This window comes from Budorcas taxicolor, chromosome 19 (assembly GCF_023091745.1).
Source record: "Budorcas taxicolor isolate Tak-1 chromosome 19, Takin1.1, whole genome shotgun sequence".
Taxonomy (NCBI): domain Eukaryota; kingdom Metazoa; phylum Chordata; class Mammalia; order Artiodactyla; family Bovidae; genus Budorcas; species Budorcas taxicolor.
The window spans coordinates 34,003,164-34,030,659 of record NC_068928.1 but is presented as its reverse complement, the minus strand read 5'-3'; the positions used below and the strand labels follow the sequence as shown (position 1 = coordinate 34,030,659).

At 46.5% G+C, this 27,496-nt stretch overlaps 2 protein-coding genes across 3 annotated transcripts in view; both read left to right on the top strand.

The window, feature by feature from the left end:
* The first annotated feature begins 794 nt into the window (after positions 1-794).
* On the top strand, positions 795-21,221 carry PRPSAP2 (phosphoribosyl pyrophosphate synthetase associated protein 2). 2 transcript variants are annotated; one of them, XM_052657582.1, is made up of 12 exons: positions 798-863; positions 5,304-5,398; positions 5,621-5,771; positions 6,630-6,682; positions 7,190-7,256; positions 9,040-9,212; positions 10,869-10,984; positions 13,585-13,640; positions 14,748-14,896; positions 15,930-16,000; positions 17,237-17,383; positions 20,546-21,221. In XM_052657582.1, exons 3-12 carry the CDS (start codon positions 5,653-5,655, stop codon positions 20,702-20,704), a joined length of 1,110 nt encoding a protein of 369 aa, XP_052513542.1. In that variant the 5' UTR covers positions 798-863; positions 5,304-5,398; positions 5,621-5,652; the 3' UTR covers positions 20,705-21,221. The 2 variants fall into 2 exon arrangements, with proteins under 2 accessions (XP_052513543.1, XP_052513542.1); XM_052657583.1 differs by lacking the exon at positions 5,304-5,398 and having other exon boundaries at positions 795-863.
* A 4,705-nt stretch (positions 21,222-25,926) lies between these two features.
* The window catches only part of SLC5A10 (solute carrier family 5 member 10), a 56,351-nt gene continuing 54,781 nt past the window's right edge, over positions 25,927-27,496 (top strand). The window contains exons 1-2 of the mRNA XM_052657152.1: positions 25,927-25,979; positions 27,011-27,185. Of these exons, the coding sequence (XP_052513112.1) occupies positions 27,072-27,185 (114 nt within the window). The 5' untranslated portion in view covers positions 25,927-25,979; positions 27,011-27,071. The remainder of the gene's footprint in view (positions 25,980-27,010; positions 27,186-27,496) is intronic.

Here is a 27,496-nt window from a genome sequence, read left to right as displayed (position 1 = left end):
TTTACTATACGCCAAGAACTGTGCTGGAAACTCAGTAGGTGTTATTTTGCTTACTCCTCCCAACAATCCCTAAGATGGGTGCTACTATCATCTCCACTTTTCAGCTGCGGAGACTGAGGCACAGAGAGGCGAAGTGAGTTTGCCCAAGGTTGCTGCTGCTGCTGCTAAGTCGCTTCAGTCGTGTCCGACTCTGTGCGACCCCATAGACGGCAGCCCACCAGGCTCCCCCGTCCCTGGGATTCTCCAGGCAAGAACACTGGAGTGGGTTGCCATTGCCTTCTCCAATGCATGAAAGTGAAAAGTGAAAGTGAAGTCGCTCAGTCGTGTCCGACTCTTCGGACCCCATGGACTGCAGCCTACCAGGCTCCTCCGCCCATGGGATTTTCCAAGCAAGAGTACTGGAGTCCAAGGTTACAGGCCAGTAAAGACTTGAACCCAGACATTTGTAATTCCAAACAGCAAGTCCTCACCTGCTTTCACGTGTCGGTGATGATCGCGTTCCTCTAGCACTGGAGGCTCTGCCCCGCCCCTCGCCTGATCCGGTCCCACCCCTCCAGTCGGCCCCGCCCCTCTCACGACCTCGCCCCGCCCCTCGTCCGGCCTAGCACTTTCCTGCTGGACTCGAAGACCCCGCCCCTCTCCTCGGTGGGTCCCGCCCCTCTCCTCGGTGGGTCCCGCCCCCGCAGAGGGTCTCTCCTGAGGCCCCGCCCACGTGGCCCCGCCCCCAGGCCTCGCTGTCGCCGCGGACGCCGTTCTCCAGCTCCGAGTCGCCATTTTGCTCCTGGACCGGCCGCCTGGGGACCGGCGCTCTCCTCCTTCGGCAGCGGAAGCTGCGGCGGGGCCGGGGCTGGGGTCGGGGCCAGGTAGGCGGGCGGGAGCCGGCGACGGTGGTGGCGCGGCCGGCGGGCCGGGCCTGTGGGGCGCAGGTGCAGGGGCGGGGGGCTCGGCGGGGGCCGGCCGCGTGTCGCCCTCAGCGCGGTCCGGTCTGTCGGGGTCCGCGGGCCTGGCGCGAGGCCGGTCCGGCTGGTCCGGAACCTGCTGCCGCGGGCGGAAGCGCGGTGCGGGCCGGCCTCTGTCGCCCGGAAAGATGCTTTCTTCCTCGGCCGGCGCTCAGAGCCCGAGGGCGGCTGGGATGTGGCTGCGAGGCAGGCTTCTGCTGTTCAGGGTCCCCCCCACCCCGACTGCACAGTGATGGTGCGGATTTTTCCCCCTTTTATTGACACTGACGCTGTTTGGGTGTGCAGCTTTTGCAAGGAGTAAGAAATTCGGGATGGAGATTTGGAGTGAGAAAGTGTGATTTCTCATGTGTGAAGATGTTCCGTACACAACTAAAGTGATTCGCCCACATTATTGAACCCCACAAAGTCCTGCCCGTCTCCTCCCTATTCCTGTCCCGACTTGGTCCATTGCCCTTATCACCCAGTTCAGCTTGGAGGAGATGCAGTTCCGCTCTGTACCCGCTTAACATAAGCACTTTCACACAGTCTCAGATATATACCGTTTTTTATTCTATTGAATGTATATTCAGAGTTTTACTTAATTGCCCCCATTATGTAACTTTTCCATATGTTCACGGTCGTCCTCCTAGAAAAACCATGCAGTGGCCATCATTGAGCTTTTTCCTTCTTTCCCTACAATAAATTCTCCAAAGGGGAAATACCGAGTCATGTGTTCTTTCTTTGGCACGTGATATAAATTGTTCTCCAAACAAGGCGAGTTTTCTACAGATGTTTTTTTAACCTGGTGTTTGTCAGGTCCTACCTGCCTGTAACTCTGAGTGTTAGGTCACCCTCCTTGGTTTTGGGAGACAAGCTGAAGCTGACCTGGTGTCCCCTGCTTCCAGGAGGGCCGCCTGGAGGAAGTATCTTCATCTCCAAGCCTCACCCTGCCCCCTAGCACAGTGTCTGAAAGGGGTCGACTTGCAGTGTAATACCTGCTTTATTGAGTTGTCATAAGAATTCAGAGCACTCAGAAAATGGTATTTAGCTGAAAGAAAACATTCTGATGGAGAGACAGCAGAGTGCCTGGGATCCCAGAGGCTTGGGGACTTAATTTGATCTAATTACAGGCTTTGCCCTTCTAATTCTCATAGAATTCACATCCCCAAAATGTGAAGAACATCAGAATAAAAATAATAATTCTTTATGGCACCTTTGAGCTTGCAAACTACTTTCAACTCTGTGTGTTAATCAGTGCAGCTCAATGAGGCAGGCTTTATCTGACCAACATGTGTTATCTGCAGACGTGTACTGAGCCTCTCCGTCTGCCAGGTGCTGTTCTAGGCCCTGGGTACACAGCAGAGAAAAGCATAGTGGAAAAAGTCTCTGTTGTCCTGAGCCTTAAATTCTGCTGGGGAAGCTGTTTTTAACAGGCTTCTATCTCTTGTCCAGAGGGGAAAGCCAAGAACGCGTAGCTGGTAACTGGGGAGACAAATTGGGTATTGACATTGCGACTCTAACCGTCTTCAGATGGAGGGTGTTTACACACCTTGATGCCAGCCTTTCTCATCTGAGGTGTGGATCAGTTTTTTTTTACGATGACTGCTAGCACTTACAGAGCAAGTGGTCTTTCAGTGAGGTTTGGTTTATGAGACTTAGCAGATTGCCCCGTCTCATTCAAAGAGAAGTATGACCCACTTTGTGTGAGGTGCTGAGATTCTGTGGAAAGAGTGTGTTTTCATGTGTTATATATAATTCTCACACATTCCAGAGTTAATTTAGGATAAATGTAAGGGCAACTGAAGTTTATGGGGGGAGAAATGGGAATGTTGTCTTTACACTCTGTTCACACTAAAGCCTTGTGCTAATGAACTTTCTGCCCCCCCATCCCGGTGATTATCTTGCTTCTGAGGATTCTCTTTAAAACTCTTCCTGAAGCTTGGTAAAGAACACAATTTCAATTTACAGTAGGAAAAGGAGAACTGAAACTAGCAGCTAGTTCTGTTGTTTGACAAACTCTTGAGATGAACAGTCGGAGAACATGGCTGTATTGATACCTGTTCCCAAACAGTCTCCCTGCCTGTGGTATGTTGGGGTCTTAGGTTTCCACTATTGAAGCCTGGACTGGAACCCTAGAGAGCATGGTCAGTGATGAAGGACTTAAACCATGATCAGTAATGCCAGGCCCAGGTCAAGAGTGCCATCTTGAGATAGGCTGAGGACTGCCTAGGGGAGAAGGAATTTGAGGTTTCCCATAAATCTTCAAGGAAAGGACAAAGCCCAGAGGTGGCAGCTGCCAGGAAAGCAGTCATTGTGTATTCTGAGGAAGGATTGGAATGGCTGGGACATCCCTCAGGGTGTGGGCATTGGGTCCGGGCTGTTCAGATGTCTGGAGTGGCTCATTGGTAGGAGTCCTAGAGATGGACTGAGTTATTTCTGAGGACTCTTCCTACCCTTCAGACACTGTGATTCTCAGTGTTACACGTCCACTCAAGAACGCTGTTTTCCTTTAAGAAGCTTCTTATTTGAAGACTGGGGGATGCATAAAGGTTGCCACCCCCATGCATATTACGTGCTTGTTCAGTAGATAGTGAACATATTACAAGCTGACTCCTCATAGCTTCTATTTACCAAGGGTATCCTGTATGTGGGGCAGTGTGTTAAGTGCTGTACAGGAGCTAATCTTACAGTGACCCTATAAGGTCAGTATTCAGTGGCATGGATGAGGGTGAGAGAGGTTAGTTTATGTGAGATCTTGCAGTAAGTTGAGGGCAAATAGGAGCTAAGATGCAAACCTGGGTTGACTCTAAAGCCTGTGTTCATAACTACAGGAGGATGAGTTTTATTTTTGTTGTGGTTTCCTTTTCCAGACCTCTGTTCCTAAACACAGCTGTAAAGGGGTTGCAAGATGGTGATAGAAGACAACCAGGATCTCCTCCAATTCTGAGTGTCAAGGGTTAAATAGTATTCTTTCTTTCATTTGCACCAGCCCCCCTGCCCGACTCTATGCTATAAAGCTGGGTCAGCATGCATTTTCTGTAGGGGGCCAGGTAATATTTTAGGTTCTGCAGCCCACACCTAACTCTACCATTGCATCCCCAGTTTTGTAAACAGTGAGCATGGCTGTGTTCCAGTATAGTTTCATTTACAGAAATAACCTGTTTTAGCCTGCGTGTACCTTGCTCATCCCTGCTCCAAAGCCACTTTCCGCTATACCCACCAGTGGTCCTTCTTGGTCTCCTTAGGGCTTTGGCCAGTTGTTCACATGTTTCTGTTTGTAATTAATAGGCCAAGTCCAGCGGGATGGCCCACGTTTCCCATTGTGGAAGGCCTCTGAAGAGGAAGTGTTTTCTCCTAGCCTGCTTGTGGGACCATGAGTCACCCACCTGTGCCCCCTTGGCTCCCCCTGGCAGTTACTGCAGAGGGAGACCCATGCGCAGGGGGGCCTGTTTGGGTTAGTGACCTGCCAGTGCAGCCTGGCTGCACCAGGGAGCACTGGCAACAGTTAGAAAGTACACAATGGGTCTATGCTTTCTCCTTGGGTTCTCAAATACATTGTTTCAAAATAAAGCAGATTAGAGATAGAGTTGTATGATGGTCCCTTTTTATGTTACAAATGAATTTTTATCCTTTTTTTTTTTAATGGGGATCACATGTATGAATGTGTAAACAGCCGGATGGTATCTGTATCAAACCAGTAATAAGAACTGTCTCTTCTGGGGAGGTGGGTGGGAGGAGCCTGGGAGATCCGAGCTGGTGACGTTAGTCTAAACTCTCATGTTTCAGTTTTTTACAAGGAGAATGTACTTGTGTAATTAAAATTTAAGAATAACAAATAAGATATGGGCTCCAGACTTTTCCTCCCTCCACCAGCCTTCCAAGAGCCAGCCACATAAACATAACAGCTGCGTTAATGCAGCAGGCTTGCTCTGAAGACTCTTCCATCCCTCCAGGCCTCCTGGGCTGCTGATCCTGCACCCAGTCCTTTGCCTGCCTTTCTCCATCAGGACACTCGCCCCAGAGTGGAAGGAGGAGGAACATGTGGATGACTCTGAAGGCCTCTAGGCCAGGGTCTTTCTGTGTGCCCTGCTGCTGGTCAGTTATGGGGCTGAGTCACTTTCCTTCAAGATTATTGTAATCTGCTCAACCTTGTGTTAACAGTTGAGGAAAGTGCCGATGACCAGGTCAGGCTTAGACAGGACCCAGGACAGCTGCAAGGCTGGGGGCGGGGTGGGGGTGGGGGTTTGGAGTAAACAGGTATTACAGGGAAAGCTGGGTGTGGATGGGTTATTTATTCATTGTTTAAGGGTCAGTCAGTTCGTGTCCTTGCTAATGGCTCTGCCATTTTTCTGTGTGTTAATCCAGGAGGAATTTTGTTGTCAGAAACTAAAAGAAGGTTGTCGTAATTGACTTTAAGCAGCAAACAGTAAAACACTGAGCTCTTCAGCTCCACCTTTCTTGTAAGTTTATCATTTATTCCCAGTAGTCATGAAAATAACTGAGTCGTATGATGACATCTTTCCATAAATTCAAGTAGACTCCCTACTTGTCCATATACATGTTCAATGTGAAAGATTCCATTATGGTAAAAACTAATTTCCTTCAGCTCATTTGCTGTTCAAAAATATTCAGGTGTATTTCATCTCATATGACAGTTTTTAACATATTTGGTATCTTTCTAGGTGCTGAGAATTGGAAAACCAAGAAGGTTTTGATGTTTTGTGTGGCGCCACCTGAATCAGAAGCCAAGATGAACATAACCAAAGGGGGTCTGGTGTTGTTTTCAGCAAATTCGAATTCATCGTGTATGGAGCTTTCAAAGAAGATCGCTGAGTGAGTATAATCACGCTGTGAAAGCCTGTGCTTGTTCAGTGGTGGTTTACGTTTAACATGCATATTGGCACTGGTGTTAACTTTGACAGCAGCTATTTTACAGTGAATCTGCATGTCATCAGTGCACCAAGGATTCACCTTTTGTAAACTGTCATCACTCCTACACATGGATTCAGGAGACATTTACCAGGACTCCTGAGTGCCAGCGATTGTGTGAGGTGCTACATTTGTATAGAGCTATTTGAATACAGAGAACAATGAAGGGTCTATGCTATATGAAGGTAGTTCACAGGTTACAGTTCAGTATAATTTTAGTAACTTATTAAATAAATATTGAACCCCTGCTGTGTACTATACTTTGATCTAGATACTGGGGTATAAGAGTGAACAAGCCGGTCAGAATCCTTCCTTCTTTAGTGGAGGCGCCAGACAAGGAGAAAGTCAACAAACAGACAAATAGGATAACTTCAGGTAGTGATCTGCGCAGGAAAATCAGAGAGATGGGGCAGGTTGTGCCGCCTTAGCTCAGGTGCTCAAGTGCCTGTAAACCTGTAGGTGGAATGTGAATTGAGAGACAGGAAATGGCAGCAATTGGGAATTGGGGCAGAGTCCTCCAGGCAGAAAGGAGACAGCAGGAATGTGGCCGGAGCACAGGGAGCCCCAGGACAGGGTAGGTGTGGGGTGGAGGTGTGATGGGCTAGATGACCAAACAGTTTGAGACCCACTTTAAATGTGATAATAGTAATGTCTCTATTTTTAAAATTTGTTTTATTTTCATCAATTTCTAAACCATCTTAATAGTAAAGATGTTGTCTGTTTTATTAATGTTTCCACTCTGTCCCTCTTTCTCTTCTCTAGGCGGCTAGGGGTGGAGATGGGCAAAGTGCAGGTGTATCAGGAGCCTGACCGAGGTGAGTGATCCTGTGCCCTTGTGATGGCTTTTTTGTGTGGTACCTGCCATTCCAGCCCGGCCATAACTGAGCAGTCAGCCTCAGTGTCCAGTGAGTTCTATCTGCAGGAAGGCAGACAGGGGTGGGCCATCATGGTGTTCCCACCCCCACTAATACCAGCTCCATAGAGAATATGGGGCAGGTCACAGCTGGGGACTTAAAGGTTCATCCTCAGACCTCACCCGAAGGCAGTTGCTGTCAGCTGACGGAAGCATGAGCTTGGCCTGGGTTGAATCTGTCCCCTGAGGCAGAGTGCATGTGTCTGGTGTGGCCCTAGTGTCAGGTGGCATTTTCAAAGTGTGTTAATCAGTGTTTGTTATCCTCCATGGAATCTAAAGCCTTGTAGTGAGTTTGTAACAGTTCCAGTTTCCGTAGTTTATAACCTTGGGGAATGGTGCAGATTTTCTTGTGTGTTTTTTTAAAATGATGTGCCTTGTTCACCCTTCTCTTTTCCCCTTTTCCTGCCAGAAACAAGAGTACAAATTCAAGAATCTGTGAGGGGAAAAGATGTTTTCATCATTCAGACTGTTTCAAAGTGAGTAGCTTATCCACCAGAAATGTTGTTGCTTTCTGGGTCTCTGTTTGGGTTTGAATGTCTAGTATAATAAGAGTTACCCAGACAAGAAGGACTAAGATTGTTTTAAAACTAGCCCGATGCTACTCAGCTGATCTTTCTGACATAGCTGCTGACTTTCCTGTGTCCTTTCAGTGTGGGGATAGCCGCGCGCTGGGGGAGAGGCATGGGACAGTGAGCACCTGTGGCATTCACTGTCAAGAGCTAGAGTCTCACGGAGCTTATAGGGAAGCTCTTCTAGTTCCCAAAAAGAATAAGCAGCATGAGAGATGTTCACTTAGTTGGGTTCTTAAAGCTTTTCCTGTGGATAATTTAAATGTGGTCACTGTGTGCTGTCCTGCCGCATCATAAGTTAAAGGAGAAGAGAGACGGTAGTGAAGGCAGATGTGTCTCTGTCTGCCGTGACCTCTGGGAGCCGTGTGTTCTAGAAATTGTCGAGCCACAGGTGTGTACACTGGGTAGAAGATTCAGTGCAGTGAGGTGTCTGCACCAGTCCTTGATCAAACGCCACTCTGTTTACACATGTCCCTGAAGGCCTCTTAGATGAAAATTTTAACTCAGGAGTTTTTAATAATGTCTAGAAATGAGTTTGTATAGTACATCAGTTTTTAGCCTAGAGATTCCAAAAATTGCTGCATGCTAAATGTGCATTTATATGTAAAATAAGTGCCTCTTTTTACTAAAAGTATAAGAAAAATTTTAAGTGAAGAAAATTATGTCTATTGACTTAAGTTTTCTGTAATCCAGAGAAGCTGCTCGCCTGAAAGCTCCAGGCTTCCCATTGCTCTTTCATGTACTCGCTTATTCACAGACATGTGTCAGATGTCTGCTGTGTGTCAGCCATTGTTACAGATACGCAAGAGGCATAAAAGATTAGAATAGATCACAGACCCTGCTCTTCATGGAACCTGCGTTCTGTGACATGCAAGTGACGTAATGAACAAGTAGATCATCCAGTTTGTCAGGAGGTGATGAGGGCTCTGGGGAAAACCAGCACAGTGTGCAAGGAAGCTGGCGTGACGGTGGCAGGAGGCTGGAGTGAGGGTCGATCGGTGGGTGACCTCTGACAAACACTGGAAGCTGGTGCCAGCTGGCAAGGAGGTCATTCCAGGCAGGAATGGGGGCCCCTAGACGGAGGGCCCTCAGGTGGCTATGAGGACTGGCGTGGAGGAGGAGTAGGGTGCAGAGAGGGAGTGGGACAGATCTAGAAGGAGCCTCAGGAGCCCTGTGGGGCCTTGGGCATCTGCCACAGGCCAAGTGGGAAACCATCCCTGGGTCCTGGGCAGAGAGTCTGTGATCTGACTGTGACTCTAAGATCAGCCAGGTACTATTCAGAGAGTGGCTGCAGACAGAGTGCCAGGGACAGGGGGAAGGGGCGGGGAACGTATGGGTGCAGCTGTTGCCATCCGTTGGGGAGGTGGGCCTCAGCCAGGGCAGCAGTGGAGTGTGAGGTGTTGCCAGTGTCTGGACAGGAGGGCAGCTAAGGATGCCTCTGGAGCTCTGTCCTGAGTAAACTGGAGTGAACAGTGCCATTCTTGGTGGGAAAGGAAGTTGAGTCATTGGCTGAGAGGCAGCGTGGGGGCTTCTGATGGAGGCCGGAGAAGAGTGGTATTTGTCTCTTCTGTGTGTCTGGAGCCTGTCTTGGCCGAGGCGGGTGTGGCATCTTGCTGATGCTTAGCTGGGACTGAGAGAGGTCGTGGCAAGTCTGATACCCTCCCTGCTGGTCTTTGCCCTTGGGCTGCAGGGATGTGAATACCACCATCATGGAGCTCCTGATCATGGTGTATGCCTGTAAGACCTCCTGCGCCAAGAGCATCATCGGTGTGGTCCCGTACTTCCCCTACAGCAAGCAGTGCAAGATGAGGAAGAGGGGCTCCATCGTTTCCAAGCTGCTGGCCTCCATGATGTGCAAAGCCGGTGAGGGGCGGGCATTGATGGTTGATGGGGGTCTGGGAGTTGCATTTTTACCTGAGGAATCATAAAGCCTCATGTTCACTTACTCAGAAAATTGGACAGAGTGCCCAGAGTGATGTCGCTTCCAGATGGTGAATCTGTAACAGACGCCCATGCTGACAGTTTGCTCCTGGTCCAAACTCTCTGAACACAAAGCTCATGAGGACAACTTATTTTTTCCTAAATTCTTTGTTTAAAAGATTAAAAAGTTGAAATGGCAGGTGGCAGTCCTATTAAGGCTGTTTTTAAAGTAGAAAAGGCATTGGAATCAGCTACTCTAACATAGCAACTCTCTTTCTTTTCACCTCTTCTCTTTCCCACGACAGCTTGTCATATTTTGCAAATCCTATGTGTTATTTTGTGTTGTGCATTTTTCAGTAACATCCTAAGTGTCTCCCCTTGTTTCTCAATAATTTCAGAGTTGTTACTTTGTGTGTGTGTGCACATGCACACAAATGTGTACTTGTGTATGTGACTATAGAAGGCACACATCACAAAAAGTTTGCACAGAGAGAAAAGAATAAAAAGTCCGCATATACTACCTTTTAACACAGTTACTGCAGAATAAATTTCTCCTGTAGCATTTCAAAGAAGGCAAAACCAAAACAGAAAATGACCAGACCTGAACCCCAGTGACCTCCAGGCACACCCTGTTGAGAACTTTGCTGAAGGGAGCAGATGGGCCATCAAGCTCCCGAGAAGGTCCCCTGCCCTCCTAGTCTTGCTCATGATGGGCCACCAGACTTTCTTGCTCTAAAAAATTTTTCCAATTGAATTGTGTGTGTGTGTGTGTGTGTGTGTGTGTGTGTGTGTGTGTGTGTGTATTTCCATTTCAAATATCCTTCAAGGAGCCAGTGGGATGAAGATTCTTCATTTTTTCCAGTTACAGGCATGTGAGGTTTACCTTAATATCTGAAGACATGTCTTAATCTGGCTTTATCATGCCTACTGACACAACTTCAGGGAGAGGGAATCTCTGATAGAATTATTAGAGGCATTTCTTCATTGCTGTGATTTTGGCTGTTTTAAATTGGTGTGAAAACCGTGCATCTCTTTGTAAGAAGAATCATCAGTCTTTCCCTTCTGAGGAGGGCAAGCCCAGGTCCCCACTTGCTTAGGAGAGTATCCGTGTTCACCACCCGGATACTCCCCAGAGCCCTTGCTCTTGGGGTTTCAGGGAGGCGTGGTTATTCATCAGCTCCATGTCCAGTGCCTCCCCCTTTCTGGACAGTAAGGGTGGGAAGCCTGGTAATGCCAAGCTTCCCATCAAGGTGACCAGCCATGTCCAGGAGCCCATCTTCAGAGCTTTCAGGAGCTCTGTGTCAGATGGGGTCACAGACCAGATGTGACAAGAGAGGCTCCTGGTGCTCTTAGCACTGAGGGAGTAACAAGGGGTTAGGAGTTCTGTCCTGGGGGCAGAGACCAGCATTTATATTTTCTATTATCTCATAATCTCATTGTACTAAGAATCTGAGGAATAAAGAGGCTGAGTTTTTGATGAGAGAGTAATTTTAGATAGTAATTTATTCCATATGGTATCTTATTTTATGTAGTTCTTATTCGTACAGTGCAGCTGGTCATGAAACAATCTGTGTGTGTGTGTCTGCTTTGTTTTCAAAGGTCTGACTCATCTCATTACTATGGATTTACACCAGAAGGAAATCCAGGGCTTCTTCAATATACCTGTTGACAACTTGAGAGCATCTCCCTTCCTCTTACAGTACATTCAGGAGGAGGTGAGTTAGCTCAGACTTCTCAGCCTTCTGTTTAAGGCTGAAATATGCATCTCCATCTTGGGCTCGATGAAGAATTAACATTGACATGTTTTGCTTAAAGTTGACTTTATGAATGTAACTGGTGTACTTGAGACTCTTCATCTGTGGAGCTCTGAAGTTGCTCTTTTTCTCCTGGACCTCAGGTGCCTAGAATCACCAGCCTGGGCCGGACCCTCTGCAGGGCACCTCCTACCTGCCTGGGGTGTGTCCTGAATCCTGAATCCTCTTAGTACCTTCTGAGTTTACCCTCTCTCCCTCTACAATGTACACATAGTTGCAGATATCAATTTGGGGCGGGGAAGAGTTGATATATTGTTTGTGTTCTGAAACTTTCTTTCCTTTCCTGTTCTGTAACTGTCTTTCCTTTCCCCAACTGGTGTCTGGTGGTCTTTCCATGTTTAGATATATAGGATTACCTCTTTTCTTCATGATTGCTACACAGTATTCCAAAGTTCAGACCAACTGTAATGGATAGAACTTTCTATGCCAGTGAAAATGTTCACTCTGCCTTCAGAATGGCAGCTGAAGTGCCCAGTGTGACTGGAGAATGGAATCCTTGATTTCTTTTGAGTTTAGTTAATGTAAATGTAAGTAGCTGCCTGTTTAGGCGTTAAAGCACAAGTTTAAATGAGCCACAGGTTTTTCATCCATTTCCCTCTTGGCTGGATATTAGGTAGTTTAAATTTTCATTCTTTTAAGTGAAATATTTTATTTTTAAAAAAATTTGAAGTAATGTTGCACTGAAAATTCTTTTTTCAGTACTTCAAGTACTAAAAGCAGTACCTGCTTTTCACAGTACTTAAACAAGTGCTCTTCTGAAATATACTGGGAAGTGGAATCATGATTGAAAAGTATCTACATTTTTAATATTTTACTAGATACTGCAAAAATTAAGGTTGTCTGAAGGGCTGTATTAATCTGCACTTGGACAGAATTACCCGTTTGAGATAGTGCTTTATCTTCTTGCTGTGGTTTTGAAATCTCCACATGGCATGTCTATGGACATCTATGACCCATGAACCAGCATCCAGTGAGATGAACCATCTTCATCCATCTCACTGGATGCTCAGTGGGGCCTTTCCGTTCCCTACAAATTTTGTTTTCTGTAATTTGGATTTTTCATTTCTTTCTTCAGGAGCTATTAGATGTTGAAATCTTGTATCTAGTCTATATATTATTTAACTGTTTTTTGTTCAAGTTTTGCTTTCTCCTGTACTGAATTGGTTGGAAAATTCCATGCCTTGCTCTTGCTGACATTTTCTTGCAGCCGCGTCCATCCTGCCCCTGAACCAGCCAGCTGCTGACCTTCTTACTTTGACCATAATAACCTCCACCTTCATAACAACTTGTTCTTTCTTTATGCATATGATTTCCTGTTTTGAGTCCCGAGGAGGAAGTAGACCTGTTTTTATTGTAAAAAGTCCTTTCTTTTAAAGTTTCCTTTTCTTTGCTTTAGTAACTGTTCCTTCATCAGTTATTTCTCCTCTTGGTTGGGTTTGGTGCTGTTTGATGATGTTCAGTGAGGCATGGAAATACATAAAACAGTTCATAAAGACTCCCAGGAAAGATGAGGAACATGCGAAAATGAAAATATTTTGTGCTATTTATGTGTGTAGATGGACCAGATGGAGAGACATCTTATCCAATTAGGTATATCTATAATAGAACCTTCTTCAAATTCATCAGGGTTTTGTTTGTTTACTAAGTATTGGTTATTTAGTTTTTTCCACATGCTAGGCATTGTGCAATGTGCTAGATGGTGGTGAGTGCTTATGTTCCAGTTCACCAAGCTAGCATAATTGTGAGAAATCAATGGGGATATATCTGAATGGAATAACATAATTTAATGAATTGATTAGATTTTAAGCACATGGTTTGAAAATATTGCCCAGATGAAATCAGAAACAGCAAACTACTGCTCAGCTGAAAAGCATTGCTAGTCCTGTCCTGTGAGCTCTGAGGAGTTGGTACTGGGTGTCTCTTCAGTTGTCATCATCTTCATCCAGGTCACTCAGATGCTCAAAGTGAAGGGCTTCAATGTAGACCGACATTTGCTTATTTTCTTAAGGGCTCTTAGTATCTTTGTAAAGAGTGCTGGGCTGATTCCATTAGCAGGCTGGTTTCTTTCTTCATCAGCTGTGACAGTTACATTAAGTAATCACTTGTTTAGAAGTTGACAAATGCCTTCGATTCAGGTCCAGTGAGTATCATCCTTGGGCTGTGAAATTACATGTAACAGGGGTCCATGAGAGGACTTCCTGTTGATTTTATAAAAACATCTTTGCTGCCACTTAGATATGAGCTTATTACTGATTAACTCTACTTTTTTTCTTAAAATAAGTCTATGAGATTCATGTCTTGATGATAATTTTTTTCCTTAGGTAGGCATTTCTTCATTTTCCAAAGAGGAAATTTACTTTGAGTTTTCTCTCTTTTTGGAAAACGTTCAAGTGACCAGCTGACATTTCTGAGTGTGTTGGGGTGTTGCTTTTTATTGACTGTGGAGCTGGTGTGAGCAGCCTTTGGAGACATGGCAGTCACCCAGCCCCTCCTCTTCTCAGATCCCAGATTACAGGAACGCCGTCATCGTGGCCAAGTCTCCGGCCTCAGCCAAGAGGTAGGTGGGTGCTCACAGCTGCTGTGTAAAACCACACCTGAGTCCAGCCCATTGAATCCCAGTGTTCTGGGTCGCATTGCAGCAGCTCCCTCTCTGGCCCTTGCTTTTTGACCTGGGAGCTGATAGTGCACAGCCTGTCTGCCGATTTCATTTATTAGGTGATGGTTCATCATCCTCCCTTGTCCCAGTCCCCGTCTGTGACTGCCGGTCACATTTCTTACCAGGAAGTGTCCAGGACTATAGAGTCCCAGCCCTGCCCTGGGGTAGCTGCTGGTGGTTCATCTTCACATCTTCGCCAGCAAATATATTTGAGGTTGTTTACTGCCTTTTATTCAGAGGAACTCAGTAATTTATTAACAGATAATTCTATCCAGCCAAGAAGCCACTGATTGGTATGTGTTAAAAAGTGACATTTTACAAAACTTTCAGACACTACAGGTGTGCAAATGGGGCAGTGCTGAGAGTTCCATGTAACTGGAGTAACTGATGAGACAGGGGCGCAGAACCTGCAGTTGTGTTTGACTGAAAGGATGTCAGACACAGACACACCCTGGGGGTGTTGTGGGTTCCAGAAAACAGCGTTGCAGTAAAGTGAGTCACATGGACGTCTGGTCTCCCAGTGCATCTAGAGTTATGTTTATACTACACCGCAGTCTATTCAGTGTGCAGCAGTGGTATGTACCACCAACATTGTACATCCCCTGCATCTAAAAACACTTTATTGCTGAAAAATGCCCTCCGTCATCTGAGCCTTCCTACTCTGCTGAGTCGTTAGCGCGCTCCGCCTCACGTGTTGGTTCTCACTGTTAACCAGGTGAGCAGGGAGAGTGCATAGCTCCAAGTGAGGAAGCAGAGGCTTCAGGGAGGTGAACTAGCCTATAGCACAGGCTCACTCGCTGGCTGCACGCCCACAGGCCCTGCAGGGGGGACGTGTGTCAGGTGGGTTCTCCACACTCTGTCCTGGATTCCCAGAAGCTGAGGTGGTTTCTGTCTCCTTTTTCACTAATCCTTTCGGAAACTTCATTTTCTGAATTCCTGTGATACTTCTCCGTAGACATGAGTAGAAACCACTTTGCATGGCTGTGACCCACCTCCTGTTCTCCCTAGGGCCCAGTCTTTCGCCGAGCGCCTGCGTTTGGGCATTGCGGTGATTCATGGAGAAGCACAGGACGCCGAGTCCGACCTGGTGGACGGGCGGCACTCCCCGCCTATGGTCAGGAGCGCAGCCGCCATCCACCCCAGCCTGGAGATCCCCAGTAAGCATGCAGCCCCGGGTCACTTCCTCTTTGCCTTTAAGGCTGACTTAATCTTTTTATTGAATGTGAAGTACTTCTTGTCTGTTTCTTAAGTTGGCAAAAACTGGTACATTTTTCTGGCTGTGACAAGTGCATCTCTGATGGCCCCTTAGCAGCGCAGCCTGTCTGATCCCAGCAAGACCCATGAACATGCCTAGTTTAGACTCACTTGTGGCCCATCAGGGATCACATTCATCCACTCAGTAGTATGTGCTAGAGCAGAGGTTAACACGGGCAGAAAGCTCTAGGTGCCCAAGTTATTCATGGTCCTGGTATTTCTGGTGTAAAATACTAGACAAGTAAATGGTTCAGAGGGGAGGCCTTGGTGAAGAATGTCTCATCAGCACCACTCATTATGCAGCCCATTGAAAGAATTGACTGGAAACAAGAGAAAACTTGAGGAATGTGTGTGAATAAAGCAATGTCTTATTCACCGTCTTCTGCCTGGGCCAGGAGGGAACATGAGAATGTGGCTGTGACTGGCTCTTGGAGTTGTGCATAAGTTTGTTTTTGTCTTTAAGAAACTTCTTTCAAGCTTTAATAACGCCTTTTCAATGGGAAAAAAAAATACTGCTTTTGTTTAAGTCTGTTAGGGAGAAGAAGCTTTTCCTCTAGCCTCTTTAGGTTCACTGCTCAGGAGGCTGCAGTGAAATAAAACTGTCAACAGACAGATTAGCAAGAGAGAAGACAGATTTTAGGAGAAGGTTGGAATTTGAGGCTTAGGGGAAGGGGAGTAGGGCAGGGGCACCGAGGGGAGGACGAGCGGCTCTTTCAGGAAGGGCTAGGGGAGACAGGGCCATGTGTCTGTCTCCATGGCGATGTCCATGTAGGAGCAGCACTGACCTCTGGTCTGGGTGATGAGAGCCAGTTTTCTGTGTTATTCCTGGATCAGGATTTATGGCAACTGAATTCTTTTGGGGGCTCTGCTTTTAGGCAGATAAAGGGATGTCAGGAAATCAGATGCAGAAACGTGTGTGTATTCTCTTCTGACCAGTGCTGATTCCTAAAGAAAAGCCCCCGATCACAGTTGTTGGTGACGTGGGAGGCAGGATCGCCATCATTGTGGTACGTGCACCTCTTCTGTCGCTACTGGTTGTCGTATTTACCCTCGTTAGCTTGTCAGCTCACCTTGTTAATTGTGCTGAGGATCGTGCTATGGCCAGGTAAATATCACTTAAGTTGGTGGGTGTCTTAGGCTAAATGTTTGCTTTGGTCCAAAAACTGGGAGTTGTTAGGTGACCTCCAACTTCTGTCTGACATGACTCCCGGGACCCTCCTTGGACTCGGACATGTCCTAGAACAGCTCTCAGAACCCAGGCAGACACTAACTTAACGTTCACCAGTTCATTAAAAGATGTGATGTAGGACTCAGATGAGCAGCCAGAGGAAGGGAGAGATGCTCAGGGCAAGAGCTGGGAGGGTCCCCATGGAGTTGGGGCGCACCACCTGGAAGCTCCCTGAACCCTGTGAGGGGGTCATTAACTCCATTTCCAGCCCCCTTCCTTCTCTGGAGGAGTTGAGGGGGCTGAAAATGCCAGGCTTTTCATCATGGCCTGGTCTTTCTGGGACCAGCCCTCGCCCAAGAGCCCTCCAGAGTCACTGAGTAAAGACAAGAGACTCTTGTCGTGCTCTGATTACTGAGGCATCTACAACCACTTTAGAAGCCTGCTGTCAGGATCCAGGAACAGAAACCACCATATGTATTTTCTATTACCTCGTACTGGGCGTCTGTGAGATTAGAAACCACTAGACTGTGTATTTTGTTGATAGTATTTTTTGTCTTCCCATTATAAAAAAATATATAAGACCCCATTTCCCATCCACCCAGTGGAGAAAATTCAGAAAATAAGGAAAAGTAGCACCAAAGGGGAAAGAACCTGGTGGAGTCAGAGCATCTCCTAACAGGTGCTGTACTGGGCATGAACTTATGGGTGCATGTTCCTGGAGCCCCTGCCTGGTGGGGCGTTGCTCTGGAAAGTAGGGACAGAAAGACAAGGGCCCAGGAGCCATGAAGTGACAGCTGTCATGACTGTCCAGCTGGGAGGCCCAGAGGGAACACCACGGAAGCCAGTGACCTCGCTGTCTGGACAGGTCCCCATGGACAGCAAGCATGTCATAGTAGAATTAGCCCCTTCCCTCTCCCCATGGTCTAGACTCACCTTTGCAGATGTCTTCAGTCCCTCCTCTCTCCCCATGGTCTAGACTTACCTCTGCACAAGTCTTTAGTCCCTCCTCTCTCCCCATGGTCTAGACTCACCTTTGCACAAGTGCTCATGTCTTTTGCTGCATGTGTAATGCCAGGATGACATCATCGACGATGTAGACAGCTTCCTGGCCGCCGCAGAGACCCTAAAGGAGAGGGGTGCATATAAGATCTTCGTGATGGCGACCCACGGCCTGCTGTCCTCCGACGCCCCCCGGCTGATCGAGGAGTCTGCCATCGATGAGGTAACAGAGACGGGCCACGTGTGGGCACACCTGCTGGTGCATGTGGGCCCCTGACCTGAGGTCACGAGAGTAGGTGGAGCGTTAAGAGTGGATTCCTGGCATGAGTTCTGTTTTGTTGGTCACTGGCTGTAGCCTCTGCTCCTGACAGTGGCAGTGAGTGGTAGTTTTAGTAACTTCTATTGATGGAGTACACAGTCCCTGCAAGTACTGCCCAGGGTCAGGCACACACCCACCCTGAGCTTCGACACACCCTTTTGGGGAGAGTGAGAGACATGCAGGGACCTCAGGTTGAGCAGCCACGAGGCGCACGTGGGTTCAGACCCTATTTGCCTGATGCTGAGGCCCAACTCCCCCTGGACAGATGCCTGTGACATGACAAAGAGGAGGGCATGCTGGCCATCTTCCTATGTGCCTGTGGCTCCCAGCTGAAGTGAGCTGGGCAGGCATCCCTACCCTGCTCTGTCCACCTTGGCCCAGCGCCTGGCTGATGAAGTGAACCGAGCAGGCATCCCTGCCCTGCTGTGTCTGCCTCGGCCCAGTGCCTGGCTGGTGAAGTGAGCCAAGCAGGCATCCCTGCTCTGCTCTGTCCACCTCGGCCCAGGGCCTGGCTGGCTGGACAGCGATTGTGTGAATCACATGCTTATTATCTTTCAAGAAATAAAAGTGCTGTCTCCTGTACATTCCTGGACGATCAGGCAGAGAGCCAGTCTGAGTCCTCACGGTGGCCAGGTGATTGCATTCTTAGTGCTGGTTTGGCATGATCCCTGACTGTCCCATTCAAGTCTCGTGTGTGGACTTTCTTGTTATGAACTGTCTTGAGGCTTATTTTGGAAATAGGAAATATGTATTATAAATAATAACTTGAGAAGTATTTCTATCCTCTGTTTTTTTTAAAGAAGGCTGAGTTTGTTTGTTTTTTTTATAGCTTTTGAAAAATGTTTGTTTCTCCTTTTTTAGATGTTTTATCAAATCTTAACTTTTTAAAATATCAGCTTTTTGAGATATACTGGAAAGTGAAAGTCACAGTCGTGTCCGACTCTGTGTGACCCCATGGACTATACAGACCATGGAATTCTCCAGGCAAGAATACTGGAGTGGGTGGCGTTTCCCTTCTCCAGGGAATCTTCCCAACCCAGGGATTGAACCCAGGTCTCCCACATTGCAGGTGGATTCTTTACCAGCTGAGCCACAAGGGAAGTCCAAAGTCCCCACTTATCCACAGGAGATGGGTTCCACGGCCTGCCAGGGGATGTCCAAAACTGTGCAGGATAGTACTGAACCCTGTGTGTAGTCTGTGATGGAGTTTATTAGTTAAGCGCAGTAGTAGATTAACAATAACTAATGATAAAATATAACTATTATAATAACATACCTTATTGTGCAAATTTAATGCCTTTTTCGTCTTAACTAAGCACTTACCACACACTGTAGCCATAACTTTTGTGGTTTGAGGTGCAACAGCAAAACCAGCATGAATTTGTTTCCTTCTACATAATTTCACAGATGGACGATTCATTCTTACCATGGATCTTCACAATCTCAGCGCACAAAATTTTTTTCTTTGAGAACTTTTGCCTTTTTGCTTAAAGGAAGCACTTAGCAACTTCTCTTTGGTGTATCTGAATTGCCAGTATCACTGCTCTTGTGCTCTGGGGTCATTATTAAGGCAGATAAGGGTCCACTGGTCACAGGCACTGTGAGTCACTGCCGGGGTGGGATCTGCCGGACAGAGGGATGAGCCCCCTCCCGGATGCGGCACCACGGTGTGAGGTTTTCTCACACTACTCGGCTCTCTGCATGATTTAAGATGTATGGGTTATTTATTTCTGGAACCTTCCATGTAATGTTTTCAGACCGACGTTGACCAGGGGTAACTGAAACCATGTAAAGTGAAAGCTTGGATGGTGGGTGGGAGGAAGGTCTGTAATTCACATGCCTTATGACTGGCCCATTTAAAGTATGCGAGAAAGACAAATGTCATATATTGCTTATAAGTGGAGTCTTAAAAAAATGGTACAAATGAGCCTATTTACAAAACAGAAATAGTCGCAGATGTAGAAAACAAACTTGTGGTCACCAAGGGGTAAAGAGGGAGAGGGATAAATTGGGAGATTTGGATTGACATATACACACTATGATGTATAAAATAGATGATCAACAAGGACCTACTGTATAGCACAGGGTACTCTACCCATCAATACTCTATAATGCCGTGTATGGAAAAGAAGCTGAAAAGGAGTGGATATATGCATATGTATAATTGATTCACTATGCTGTACAGCAGAAACTAACACATCATAAGTCAACTGTACTGCAATACAAATTCATTTTAAAAAGTAAATATATACTAATCTTCAGTTTTTCCACAGAATTGTGCAACCATTACCACCCTCACTTTTAGAACATTTTCAGGCTGCCACAGTGGAACTCCTTACCCGTTGTCTGCCTGCAATTCTTCTCAACCCACTCATCTTTAGGTGGCCGCTAATCCGCTGTCTGTCTCTGTAACAGGTTTGCCTAACCCGGCCTTCTCATGTAAATGGAATCATATAATACCATGGCCTTTGGTGTCTGGCTCCTTTCACTAGCATAATGTTTTGAAAGTTCGCCCGTGTTGCAGCAGGTGTCAGTACTTCGTTCCTTATTTTTGCCTAATGGTATTTCATTGCCTGGATGTAGCACATTTTGCTTTCTATTCATAATTTGGGTTGTTTCCTCTTTTTGACTATTGTAAATAACACTATTATGAACTTTTATGTACAGGTTTTCCAATGGAGATGTTTTCATTTCTCTTGGGTGTCTACCTAAGAGAAGAGTTGCTGGGTCACACGGTAACTCTATGTTTAACCGTTTGAGGAACCTCCAGGCTGTTTTCCGACACAGCTGAACCAGTTTGTGTTCCCACCAGCAGTGAGTGAGCCTTCCAGTTTCTCCACGTCCTTGCCCACACTTGCTGTCATCTGTCTGTATAGCTGTCACAGTGGGTGCAAACCTTAACCTCAGATGCAGGTTGTGTTCACACTGACTGAACTCATGCTGAAGGCAGAGTAGACCCCAGTCCTGGAACTAGGACTCAGAAGGGTGAGAATGTGTCACGTTTTCAGACCCATCCAGGAGGCTACTTGGTGTTACGACCTCTCCTTTCTTCCTCTTGATTGGCAGGTGGTGGTTACCAATACAATTCCACATGAAATCCAGAAGCTCCAGTGCCCCAAAATCAAAACTGTGGATATCAGCATGACCCTCTCAGAAGCCATCCGTCGGATTCACAATGGGGAGTCTATGTCCTACCTTTTCAGAAACATAGGTTTAGATGACTGAACACTGTTCTTTTAAAAAGTCCCGAGGGTCACACTGGAGTTGTGAGCGTCCGTACTCTGAGGCGCATGCTTGGCTGGATGCATTTCATGGGGGCCGGCTGTGTCTTGTTCCTTCCTTTTGTTAATTTCTATGAAGACAGACCCACTTTTTATGTCCATTTGGGTGTTTGTGAGTTTGAGGGGCAATTTTTATAAAAGAAAAACTATATTCTCCTCTTAAATAGAATACATTTAAGACCTGGTTGTATTCAGTTTAACCGTTTAAAAAATAACTTGGAAAAAGATTTTTAAGCTCACAAACGGCCTTTATCGAAAGTTGCTGCAGCCCAAGTGCTTTTAAAAAGTTAGTAAAATAAAATGATCTGCTGTATGATACTGCAGTTGAAAAGCCAAAAAGATTATGCTGTTAAATCCAGTAAATTACATTTTTAGAAATGCTTTTATAGACAAGCATATGGAATATGTGACGGTTATTTATTTTCTGCAACAAAAGAAGGAATAAAAACATACTGTGTTTGTGTGTGTTTTTTTTTTTAATTTTGTGTTTTGGCAATTGTTTTATAACTAAAATAAAGTGGAAGCTGAATATCCACATGTGGATGTTGAAGTGTTGGTCAGCTTGTGGGGATTTCTGCAGCTTTGCGTGGTGTAGTTGTGTCTTTGGGATGTAATGTTCCCTGTTCTGTTTGTCCAGGGCCCTGCACGTTCATGGCACATAGTCACTTGACTGCGGCAGGAGAGGAGTTGGGACACCAGCATGAGCCTCTGGGGTCAGGTCAGGAGTCGGCATGAGCTGCCGTCTGCATCTTGGTGTGGCTTTGTTCTGCCCCTTGTCTGATAGCACAGTCACACTCTGAACAAAGCGCACCGCTGCATGCTCTGGATGACGAGGTGCTGGAGGGAGGGGCTTCCCGAGGGCAAGCGCTGTGACCCTGGTCAGTGTCGAGCATCTCGTATTGTCCGTCAGAGTTCAGAGCCCAGCACTCTGCCTTAGAGTTTATCAGGCTGTGAGGTACTGGGGTCATCTAACCACAGTCCCCTCCAGCTCATGTACACAAAAAAAGACTTTCTTACAAAGAGAAAAATTGCTTTTTTTTCTTCTAAAAAACCTTAAACCTTTACTTTCTGAGCATGTGCTCAGAAAGACCTGAGAAAGCCATAAACTTGCACCTCTGTCTGACCTTGGGTTTCTGTGCCAGCAAGAAGTGAGAGCCCCAGTGGGGTTGTAGATTTCCTAGCTGAGCGCTGATGGCATGCCCAGGACTCACAGCCCGTCTGCAGATTGGGAATGCTGTTCTCTCTCTTCTTTTTTGGTTTCAGGGTTTTATGGAAGTGTGTGATAACTCACTAGCTGACCACTAAGCTGACTGTCCAGAGATTTCAGTTGCCACAAACAATGAAGAATGCAGACTTTACAGAATCAGTTGAGAAGAGCAGACAGACCCTGTGGATAGAGAAGACCCTGATTTCCATCACATTATAATATTAGAAATAGCAGTTTTCAACAACAAAAAGTTCCGAGGCATCTAAAGAAACAAGGTTGCACCCATATACAGGGTCTTCCTTGAGGAAGCTCAGACTTTAAATGTACTAGATAAAGACTTTGAATCATTTATTTTAAACATGCTCAAAAACTAAAGGAAAGTATAGGAATTATATGTCACTGAATGGAGGATATAAATATAGAGGAATAATAAAAATGAATCAAATGGGGAGGATTTGTGGAAGATGGTGGAATAGGAAGCACCAGGAATCCCCCATCTAAACAGTGGAAATCCATTTAATGATTTTGGAACTCTGGAGTCTTGAAGGTTTGCAACTTCCAGGGAAAGTGTTAGACAGTAAATGTAGCTAACTTTTGTCAAATTCAGCTCTTAGTAAAGTTGCCCATACCCGACCCACACTTCCAACCCTGTGGCAGGCAGCTCTGTAGAAAATATAAATCAAGAACAACTCTCCCAACTCATTACTAATAAGTGATTATAGCAAGATTGTAGGATAAAAGTCAATTGCTTTCCTGTATACCAGCAAAGAACAAGTGGCATTTGAAGATAAAAATACAAAACCATATACACTAGCACCACAAAAATGAAATATTAAGTATAAATCTAATAAAATAGGCATAAAATCTATGTAAGGGAAACTACAAAACATGAAATAAATTTTAAAAAACTAAAAGGAGAAATAGCCTATGTTCATAGATAGGAAGACTTGTCAACATGTCAGTGCTTTACAGTTTGGTCTAAAGACTCAATGAAATTTCAGTAAAGATTCCACCAGATCATTTCTTGAATTTTGTCAAACTGATTCTAAAGTTTACATGGAGAGGTAGAAGATTCAGAATAGCCAAGGCAATAATTGAAGGAAAAGAACATATTCACATTACCTCTCTTCAAGCCAGCTGTAAAGTTGCCATAATCAGGAGTGTGGTGGGACTTCCTGGGTGGGCCAGTGGTTTAAGACTGCATGTCCACTTCAGGGGGTGTGGGTTTGACCCCAGGTCAGGGAACTTAAGATCCCACATGCCCTATGGCAAAGCCAAAAACAACAACAAAATATTGTTGAAAAGACAGATCAGTTGAACAGAATAGAGAATGCTCATAAACAGACCCACAGAAATATAGTTAACCAATCTTTACAAACGACCAAAGGCAACACAGTGGACCAAAAATATTTTCAACAAATGGGGCTTAAATAACTGGATGACAGTGTGAAAGTGTTAGTCACTCAGTCATGTAAGCTTTTTGTGACCCCATGGACTGTAGCCCCCCCAGGCTCCTCTGTCCATGGAATTCTCCAGGCAAGAATACTGGAGTGGGTAGCTATTCCCTTCTCCAGGGGATCTCCCCAACCCAGGACTCAAACCTGAGTCTCTGGCATTGCAGACAGATTCTCTACCATCTGAGCCACCAATAACTGGATATTCACATGCAGGGGAAAAAAAAAAAAAGGAATGCAGACTTAAATGTAAAAGTCAAACTCCTAGAAGAAAATCTTGATGACCTTGGTTATGGCAATGGTTTTTTTTTCAGATATGACACCAAAGGATGATCCATGAAAGAAAAGAATTGATAAACTGGAATTCACTAAAATTAAAAACTTCTGCTCTATGATACTCAGTGTTAAGAGTAAAAGGCCCGTCATAGACTAGGACAAGTCTTTGGAAAACAATCACCTGATAAAGGACTAGTAAAAAGAACAATTAAATCTCCATTAGAAAATAAAAACGTGATTGAAAGTGAACCGTAAAACTTGGAACTGAGATTACAATATGCTTAGATTTAGGTGATTTTTAGAAAGAAAATTCCAGGATTGATTTGTTGTTATTGAAATTCCACTAAGACAAAGTCATAGGACTTTGGTTTTTGATCAGTTAAATAGACATCAATGTCAACAGATAGAATTCTTTTTTCTTAAAACTTGTTCACATATTTTGATCCATTTTTCTGTGGCATTTGGGACAGGAAACCTTTTGAATTTATATGGAAAAAGGGCCAAAGACCTTACAGACACCTCACTAAAAAAAGTATACAGATGGTAAAGAAGCATATGAAGAGATGCCTTCAATCGTATACCATCAAGAAACTACAAGTTAAAACAACGAGAAACACTGCACACTTCTTAGACCGACATCTGGGACACTGAGAGCATTGAATGCTGATAAGATGGAGCAGCAGGAGCTCATTCATCACTGGTGGGGATACAGAAATGACCGCTTGGGAAGATGGTTGGGCAGTGTCCTGCAAAACTAAACACACTTTTACCATGTGATTCGGCAGTCATGCTCCTTGGTATCTACTAAAAGGAGTAAAAAACTTACGTCCACATAAAAACCTGCACATGGAGTTTTATAGCAGTTTTATTCATAATAGCCAAAACTTGGAACCCATCAAAATGTCCTTCAGCAGGTAAACTGATAAACTGTGGTGCCTTCAGACAATGGAATATTATTCAAGCAGAAGGAAATGAATTATCAATCCATGAAACAATGTGGAGGAAACTAAAATGAATCTTAATAAGTGAAAGACAATCTAAAAAAGCTGCTGCTGCTAAGTCACTTCAGTCGTGTCCGACTCTGTGCGACCCCATAGATGGCAGCCCACCAGGCTCCCCTGTCCCTGGGATTCTCCAGGCAAGAACACTGGAGTGGGTTGCCATTTCCTTCAATGCATGAAAGTGAAAAGTGAAAGGGAAGTCGCTCAGTCGTGTCCAACTCTCAGTGACCCCATGGACTGCAGCCTACCAGGCTCCTCCATCCATGGGATTTTCCAGGCAAGAGTACTGGAGTGGGGTGCCATTGCCTTCTCCCCTAAAAAAGCTATATACTATGTAATTCCAACTATATGACGGTCTGGAGAAGATAAAACTGTGGACACTAAGAGATCAAGTGTTGGTGGGGAAATGGAGAGAGTAATACACAGAGCCTAGATTTTTAGGGCTGTGAAGATGCTCTGTGATACTGTAATGATGGATGTGTGTCATCATGCTGCTAAGTCGCTTCAGTTGTGTCCGACTCTGTGTGACCCCAGAGACGCAGCCCACCGGGCTCCCCCGTCCCTGGGATTCTCCAGGCAAGAACACTGGAGTGGGTTGCCGTTTCCTTCAATGTATGAAAGTGAAAAGTGAAAGTGAAGTCGCTCAGTCATGTCCAACTCTTAGCAACCCCATGGACCGAAGCCTACCAGGCTCCTCCATCTATGGGATTTTCCAGGCAAGAGTACTGGAGTGGGGTGCCATTGCCTTCTCCATGGAACACACAACAGCAAGAATAAACCCTAATGTAAACTCTGGACTCTGGATGGTGATGGTGTGTCCATGTGCAGTCACCAGTTGTGACTTTTTGGCTGGACAGCTGTTTGTCTTCCTGTCCTGGGTGAGCTGGCCCAGAGGAGTTGGATCTGTGAGTGTGGTCAGGGGAGGCTGGAGGAGAGTGTAGACTGCCATTGGACTGCCGTGTGGAATTTCTTCTCCATTCCCTCCCCTGCCACCCTCCCCCTGGCCCCATCCATCAGCTCATGTCAGCCGTCTCTCCTCAGGTCTTTTGATCAGACAGTGGAGGGAGTGGAGGACTCTGTCTAAGTGGTATATTTCCTTCTGAGACCCAGGCTATGGAGAGGGGACCAAAGGCTGTTCTTTCAACTACTTTCTCTTTAGGAGACCAGTTTAATAAATCTGGACATTACCCAGTTGGGTCCCTCTGTGGTATGAAGTGACCTTTTGAGTCACGATGCATTTCCAACAATGAGTAAGACATCTGAGAACCTAGCTGGCTGAAGGTGAGGGTGGCTGGGGAGGATGGTCTGGGCCTGCCTGAGTCTACCGTAAACAGTGACTTACTTCTTCCCAGTCGAGTCCTGCATGTGAGGGGGATTAATCTTCAAACCCTCCGCCTCGGTTACCAAGTAACAGTCACGGTTGGCTTTGCAAGCCCGTGTTCCCAGTGCCAGCCACTCACTCATTAACACTTCTGGAAGGGCTGCATGTCAGGGTAAACTCCAAATGCTCTGTGAAGCCATGGGCCATGTCACCGAGAGCTGCCCAGCTGCACACACTGATTTAATCAGTGAGCAAGCATCTGAGCAGGAGGGACATAGTGGACCCAAGCCATCACTGCCACCACTGGGGAGCATCTGGGGTTGGGTACGGGGCCGAAGCCCAGCTCTGGCCCTCAAGTGGCTGGATGGAGGCAGGTGGCCACCCTTCCGCCTCCTTCCCTGACTGTGACCCACAGCACTTACTCTGAGCGCAGAACGGGTCAGTGAGCAGAAAGGTTAAGCATGGCCCAGCCTCTGGCAGATGCTTGCTCAATGTGGGGCCCAGTATCTGTGGTGCTGGGAGACAAGGGGACCCAAGGGGATGATCAGGAAGGGGCTCTTGGGCCTGGTCTAGAAAAGAGGACAGGAAATGTGGTGACAAGCCTCTAGTGTCCAACAGAGCATGTTCTAGGACCAGGACTGCTGTGGCTGGAAGTGACCCAAGAGATGCAAGTCACTGCCAAGGGATACTGTCTTGGCAGTATCCCCAGAGGAGGGGCATTTGCCCCCAACCCTCCTGCTCCTTACCTGAATTGCATGCATTCGGTAACAAGCCCTTTCTTTCTGGGACAACTCTGGTTCCTCTGGGTCCACTAGACCCCTTTACATTTCCCAAGTCTCCTTTGTGTGTAAAGAGGTGCCCCTCCCCCAGCGGTCCCCACGGGGCAGGGGAGGGGGTAGGGTGGAGAAGACCCAGCTGCACTTTGAAGCGTGCACCGTGGGCTGGAATGTCACCGCCGTGCTGGTTTAATCATAAATTTACTGCCTGCCAGGAAGCCCTCTGCTCTGGTCCAGCCCTCAGTCCCACTCGCTCAGAGCCGGCCCTGCTGCAGGATGGCTGTGGACAACTCCACCAGCGACCCCCATACCCCCAGGCCGCAACTGACCACAGTGGACATTGCCATCATCACCGTGTATTTTGCCCTGAACGTGGCCGTGGGCATATGGGTGAGAGGACAGTGGTGGCACAGGCTGGGGCGGGCGCTGGGGCGTGGGAACCATCTGGGATGTCCCTGGGCATGGCATCCTCTCTCTGGAGGCCTGATGCCCTTGGGCCCCCCTCCCAGCCTCGGGGAGATTTGCCAGAGACCTTGACCAAGCCCCTTTCTCTCTTTGGCGACAGATTCTCAAGTCTCTAAAGTGAGGAACAGGAAGTATCTCTAAGGGCAGGTCGAGCAGGACGCTGGGGGCTTCTGTGCGGCTGATAAGCTGGGCGCTTGGCACAGCGCGCAGTCTTCTGGCCTCCCCTCCGGTGTCAG